We start from the raw sequence: 6822 nt of genomic DNA on the forward strand, positions 1-6822 counted from the left end.
GAAACTAAAATAAATAATTATTCTGCCGAAGTGCTTTCAGAAATTATTATTATAGCCTATGTGAATTATTATAATCACTGGTTTCCGCACGCGATTCCACGATCTTCGCTGAGTTCGCCAGATTCTCGGGTTTGTCCTTGTCCTCCTCGGCAGGGTTGTTCACTTTCTTTCAGACAGTCTCGTGTTTGATTTGGGGAATGGATGTGTTTAACTCGTCCTTGAGAGGCATGTCAGCATTGCGAACTCATTCTGTTAGTCTAAACCTGAGGAAGTGACCATTAACACGGGCCTCGACCTTTGGGGAAATTAAAGGCGTTATTATCAGTGGAAAAGGATCAGCAGAATTAGGGAAAACATCAGTTACGACAGACCTTCTCCTTCATATCATCTAAATGCACCTAAACACACACATACCGATAAAAACAGTCACTTAACGTGGCAACCCGTGATAAGGAATTGATTTTTAAGTTTTCTTTCTCTCTTTCATCCTAAAGGTAGATTTGGATATCATTGGAAATCATCTAGTGTAATCAAGTAACGTGCTGGAGAATAAAAACAAGGCCAGTGGAAGATATTGTCAAATATCATATACGGGCATATTTATATGATGTCAAGCTTAATATATTGAATATATAGAACTTGCGCGGAACTGAAAAAAGCTTACAAGTAAAACACGGGAAAATAGTTTTGTGAATGTAAAAACAAATTAGTTGAGATAGGGATATATCTCCGATTATTTCGTTAGATATGATTGATTGTATTAATTAGAGAAACAATATTATTAAATTATAAGTGTAAATTCAAAGTGAATGAAGGCCAGGTTTTCGTTCATGTAAACGCTGTCAAGTTTGTTTCATTTAATCATTGCCCACATTGATCATTACAATTATTTTAGAGATTCTTTGTTTTGAGGTTTATTCAAACATTACCATAAACATAAGCACAATATTCAATCAACATGAGTACAACATAAAGTTATAGCTTTGTTATTTTGTCTACACATTCATATAATTCTTTACATTTTTCCCCCACTCGGAGTAAGCATGCGGTAAATCTATCGACACAACGAAACAACTACGAGGACAGAATCCAGACTGTCCATGAGAAGCACGAGGACAACAAAACCTCTGCAAGACAATTAATACAATTAAGAGAACGGGACTCAAACACAACTGAGGACTATAATCTACTGCGGCCTTTCCCGCGCTAACGGCGTTCACTGTTCCCACTCGGAATACCATCATTTTCAGTTTTGTTCCACGTTTTATATATATATATGTACAATGTATGAGTTTAACTTGTCTTCAAAATGTTGCAATCCAAATCATGGATTTAAATTGTTGTGCAAGTTTAGGTAAACACAGACAATCCGCATATTCCATTGCAAAATGCCGAACGCATCTAATCCAGCATGGCTCTCGTTTCTCCAGTATCCGTTCATTGCAGTTTAACTGGTCAACTGTTAGGGTTAGGTCAGTTTAACTGGTCAACTGTACGGGTTAGGTCAGTTTAACTGGTCAACTGTTGTACTGGCACGCGTTCAGACTCGAGCCGGGACTCTGAAGACTGCTGTATCCAAACGACGGGTGTTGCTTAGATTTGAGTCTTAACGTCGCGAGGCTGGAGTTGCACGTGTCCCTGTACACGCTGTACGGAGAGCCCGGGGGTCCATACGGGCACGTGGACGAGCTCATCGCGGGACTGATCGCGGAGTTATTCAGGCCGATGTTGTTGAGGCCGGAGGTCGGCATGCCAGGCACGGCGGAGTGTCCCATCCCGGACGCCATACTCATGGTGGAGATCGAGGTCGGGGCCGAGAACATGGACTGGGACGTGAGGGGACTCATGGAATTAAAGAAGGTGAAGTTCTTCGTGGACAGTGGGTTTGGGGCCAGTCCTTTGTTGGTCCAGTTGTTGTAGGTGTAGGCCGGATACACGTCATCATAGGGCTGCATTAATCCGCTGAACTGCGGCAGGTACGTGTTCTTGCACAGGTCCATCTGCTGGTTCCGTTCCCTCTTTCTCCATTTCGCCCTTCGATTCTTGAACCAAACCTAGAGGAGGAACGCATTATATTTACTCAAGCGCAACCAATGCTATAAACAGATCGAAACGTTCTCTTGAAGCAGATAGCCTAACTAGTGAGCAATCTGCATTTGTTAGGCGAATATAGCCCTATTCAATTTATCATTTTAATTATCAGCGAAATTATTTTCATAAGTATTAAAAATAATGTAATGTAAAAAGTCAAAGAGTGCAGGGCTAAATACATTAATGTCGATAAACTAAACCAACCGTGAAATGTCTGACATTTGATGAACGTTTTAATTCTAATTCCCCTCACTATCAACATTGTAAATGTGGGTCAGTGTCTGGTTCTGGAATACTTTTTCAGAATATCTAAAAGATCGAGCTGAGAAATATTTCTAGATTTCGCTGAACAAAACTCAGGAAGAATAGCCTAGTTTTTCCTTAAGAGATATTTAGATTGTAATCCTTTAAATAATGAAAAACAACCCTTACCCTGCGTTTGTTAAAAATATACATTTTCCTATTAATAACAAAGATATGTATGACTGAGAATACAATTGAAAAAAAAAAACACTTTTTAGAACTAATAAGACTTGATTAACGATTTATTTAGCAAATGAAATATGTAATTTTACGTTTAATGTTTTGTGATTGTTCTGTCGATAGGATATTCTTCAGACTTGTCTTGAAACATCGGCTCATCCTGTAAACTGCAATGTTCCCGCGTGTGTGTGTGTGCGTGTGTGTGTGTGTGTGTGTGTGCGGGCTCTCGTACCCGGACCCGGGCCTCGGTCAGGTTGGTCCACACCGCGATCTCCTCTCGGGTGCTCATGTCCGGGTAGCGGTTCCTCTGGAAAGTGGCTTCGAGCTCCTGGAGCTGCTGGCTGGTGAAGTGAGTCCTCTGCCGTCTCTGCTTCTTTTTCTTGGACTCATCCGAATTTCCATCGTCGCTTTTCTGCTCGACAGACCTCTCCTTTTCTGGGGAGAATCATTTAGAAATCTGGTGAAATCTAGTGCTCAGTCAGTGGCGCGTGTTTCTGCCGGAGATGTGGACGGAGTCGGACAACAGGGAATAATGCCTATTGATTCTGGTGCACAGTTCTCGTTAATCCACAAGTAAACAAGCTTTATTAAAACGCGTTTATGGAACGGAAACTATTTGCATACATGCAGTAACTACAGATAAGTTTATATAGCCTATTTTATTGTATTTTTTTGTATTTGAAATATCAATATCAATAGTTAGGCTATAGGCCTATGCAGTGGAAATGTTTTAAAATCAGGCCTAGTTCTTTGTTGTTTACAGCACTACATTCATGTTTGCAGTTTGTAAAATTGTACAAACAATTGTTGTGCAATTGTAAAATTTACAACAGTGGGTATTTAAACCGCGTTTTGTGTATGATCAAAACGGATAGGCCTATATAGAGTTTTAAGGACGCCATATCTGTAGGTTAACGTAATAATGTAAACGTGAATTTCTATTTAGTTTTTAAACTTCGCAAAGTAGCAAGAGGCCAATGTGCATCAAGTTTCTGCAAAATTAGACTGGAAAAACAGTTAAACAGTTAAACAAATGACGAGCTAAAACAAAACATTTGACACATGTTAGGTGTGGAAGGCAAACATAAATGTATGCGTTTGGTCAAAAATGCTGGCTTGCGTGTGTTTTCGCTCTCGATGGTCATGTAAATGCAGATGTGTGTGTGTTTACCTGCGGTTTCATTATCTGAAGACTCGCTGCTCGTGTTCTCGAGTGTTTCTCTGGTGCTGGTGCTTCTCGGCAGATGGAAAGATGAGGCCATGTCCACACTCAGTCCTGCTTTAAAACAAGCATGTGTTGTTAAAGCTCTCCAGCGGTGAAGCGAGCGTCGGCGGACTCGCTAGGCGACTCTAGAATGATTAAGCCCGCGAACAGCCGCGATCTCCTGCGATATTGTCCTCAAACGCACCGCAGATCGGCTATATTCCCGAAGAGGAGATGTTCGAGTGAACGAGAGAAGTGTCCGACAGCAGGACCCACCCATCCTCTGCTCACTTCAGTCCCACCCACAGAGGAAAAGCATTCTTCATACAAGTGAAGTTTTTCCTTCAAAACTTCTGCGCCGAGCTTCTGGCATTATTGTGTATGAGGAACCGTGTTTTGGACTCAGTCTGCAGCGCCGAACAGAGACGCGGTTAAACAGCGAATATACAATGTCCAGACATTTTCAAACTAACAAAAAACATATTATCCATAAAATCCATCAGTTCTACGGCGCTTTAGCAGTTACTGCAGCCCTCAGAACCACCGCTATAATTAACATTAGCCTATTATTATTTTACATAAAGAATTATTGAAGCCTAACTGCACGAGGCAATTACCAATTAGGCTAATGTTATTAACGTGCAATGTCAGTGTTTATTTTTTTATTTTTAAAAAGAGTCTAACATTGCAATGTGTTCTTTTGAACCAGCAAACCAAACGTGTGTTCAGAAGAAAAGACTTTGATGTTCATGAACACGCTGTTATATTGAATGAAAGGATTAATGCATTCATATTAATATTGATGCATATTTTCTACAAAAAAATGATTAGTAACACTGTAAAAAAAATGCTGCGATTATTTATCACAACTTAAAATCCAACATTGTTTCAACTTTGAAAAGTAGCCTAAGTGTTCATGCTTGACTTAAATTATTAAGTTTAGTTAACTTTAGTTTGGTTTAGTTAAGTTGGATATTTAAGTTATCTCAACACATTTTAAGTTGTTATAACTAATCAGCCACATTGTTTACAGTGAAGCTAGCCTACCACTGTCGCCCGAACCATGACGCCTAACACAACCTAAAATTGCCAAATAATATGCAATATAATATGGGCTTATTGTGACAGTGTCATGTCACTCAGAGAACATCTCGCTTTGTTCTGTAAAGGTTTATTGAAGTTAGTGGCGCCTAGAATATATGATGATGATCCATAACTTGCGAAAAATAGGAAAAGCGCCTTTTCTAAATCTTCACGGCACAACTTTCTCAAAGTAGGCCTAATTCATGAGAAAATACCACAATTCATACACTGCAGACAATTCATATTCTTATTTTAAAAACAAGCCTACTCATCTGACCTATACGTTATTATCATCATTAGGCTATTATTATGTTGCATTATTATGATCATTAGTAATTTACGGTGAAAACCTTTAGTCAGATCTATCAGGCTGCACTTTCTTCCACAGACATTTGAAGTGTTTCTTATGTTAATAACCCATGAGATATTCGCGTTATACTCTTGTAGGAATAGCCCTGGATATATTAAGTGTTGCACAAGCACTTCATTCGCGTGTATTTAAATAATCTTCCCAATGAAAACACCAAAAAAAAGAGAATTGCAGGAGAATTATAGCTATCTGCACTGTAAAAAATGTGGCTGCGATTAGTTATAACAACTTAAAATTTGTTGAGATAACTTAAATATCCAACTAAACTAAAGTTAACTAAACTTAATATTTTAAGTCAAGCATGAACATATACTTTTTAAAGTTGAAACAATGTTGGATTTTAAGTTGTGATAAATAATCGCAGCAATTTTTTTTACAGTGTGTAATTCTGAGACAACGCGTGTACTGAAGAACAGAAAATAGTCTAATAGTAATATTGGTGCCCTCGGTAGCCTATCTTATAGAGATTAATTTCACGAAATTTGCATTATTTTAATTGTAGTTTAATTCAAGCAAATAAATGCCAAATAAATAAATAGTTGTATGTTATAACGAACTGAAGATGGACGCGCGTGGAATCACATTATGTGCATTTGAAGAGTGTGGATCAACATAAAACACTCAGAGATGTTTTATCAGCAGGTAAGAATATATTTTTATATTTTAGCGATAAGATTCTGCGCTCACAGCATCAGTTTAACATCTGTGTCAGACCTGAAGCACAACACAGATGTCTAAAGATGCATGTAGGACAAAACAATACACATGTTCTCTCTCAATGAAAGTTAAAGTTAATATCGCATATTACCAGTTCAGCCTTTCCATGGTTTGGCCTGTGAATTCAGACAATAAACTACAGTTACTGACCGATTGACTAAATAACCCGGATCTTATTCGACAAAGACAAAGAAATAAATAATAATAGGCTATATGAAAAAAAATATATATAATTTCATATTTTAAGGAGGCCAAGGATTTAGAAGACTTTAAGGAAGCCAGTAAATAAACGCTGGAACATATTATAATAATACGTTTAACAACAATGTAGCCTAACTAACAACTTGTCTTTAGTCGTGACCGCAACTTGGCTGGAAGGCTGTTATTATTATTATTAGCTTATTATTATTATTATTATTATTGGGCTATTAATAAGAAGAAAAAGAAGAACGGTCGCGAATAATTAATGCGCCGCATGTGAATTTAATGACAATAAGCATTTATTATAGCAATGCGAAATACGTCAGATGGTTAGCCTAATTAATTTCAGAACTATTCTGAAATACTAAGATGTTATTTTTGAAAACACTCGTGCTCGCGCACTCATGCAAACGCGCGCACTGATCCAAACTTTTGAAAACGTGACAGTGTCTCAAAATAAAACTCTAAAACATACTAAAATCAAAACGCTTTTTTTTAATGATGATCACCTCACTCGTGAAATATGTAGGCCTAAAGAAACAGAATCCTGAATTTCTCTCGTTCGAGCAGCCACATGCACCCGCGGGACAGTGCACGAGCCGCAGTGCACGAGCTGCAGACTCCCGCGGGTTAACCTGCACACTGTATGCAAAGCACGCGCCTTATACTGCTA

At 38.4% G+C, this 6822-nt stretch overlaps 1 protein-coding gene across 2 annotated transcripts in view; it reads right to left on the reverse strand.

Annotated features, from left to right (window-relative positions):
- Positions 1–576: 576 nt before the first annotated feature.
- Positions 577–6822, reverse strand: part of pitx1 (paired-like homeodomain 1) — a 6635-nt gene continuing 389 nt past the window's right edge. The window contains exons 1-3 of one of the 2 annotated variants that reach the window (XM_079587007.1): positions 3746–5351; positions 2807–3009; positions 577–2054 (exon numbers count right to left, since the gene is read on the reverse strand). In XM_079587007.1, coding sequence (XP_079443133.1) covers positions 1518–2054; positions 2807–3009; positions 3746–3836 — 831 coding nt within the window. In that variant the 5' untranslated portion in view covers positions 3837–5351 and the 3' untranslated portion in view covers positions 577–1517. Of the gene's footprint in view, positions 2055–2806; positions 3010–3745; positions 5352–6822 lie in introns of those variants that run through there. The other variant, XM_079587006.1, reaches the window with a different exon arrangement.

The sequence above is a fragment of the Phoxinus phoxinus genome (genome assembly GCF_949152265.1).
Source record: "Phoxinus phoxinus genome assembly, chromosome: 17".
Classification (NCBI taxonomy): domain Eukaryota; kingdom Metazoa; phylum Chordata; class Actinopteri; order Cypriniformes; family Leuciscidae; genus Phoxinus; species Phoxinus phoxinus.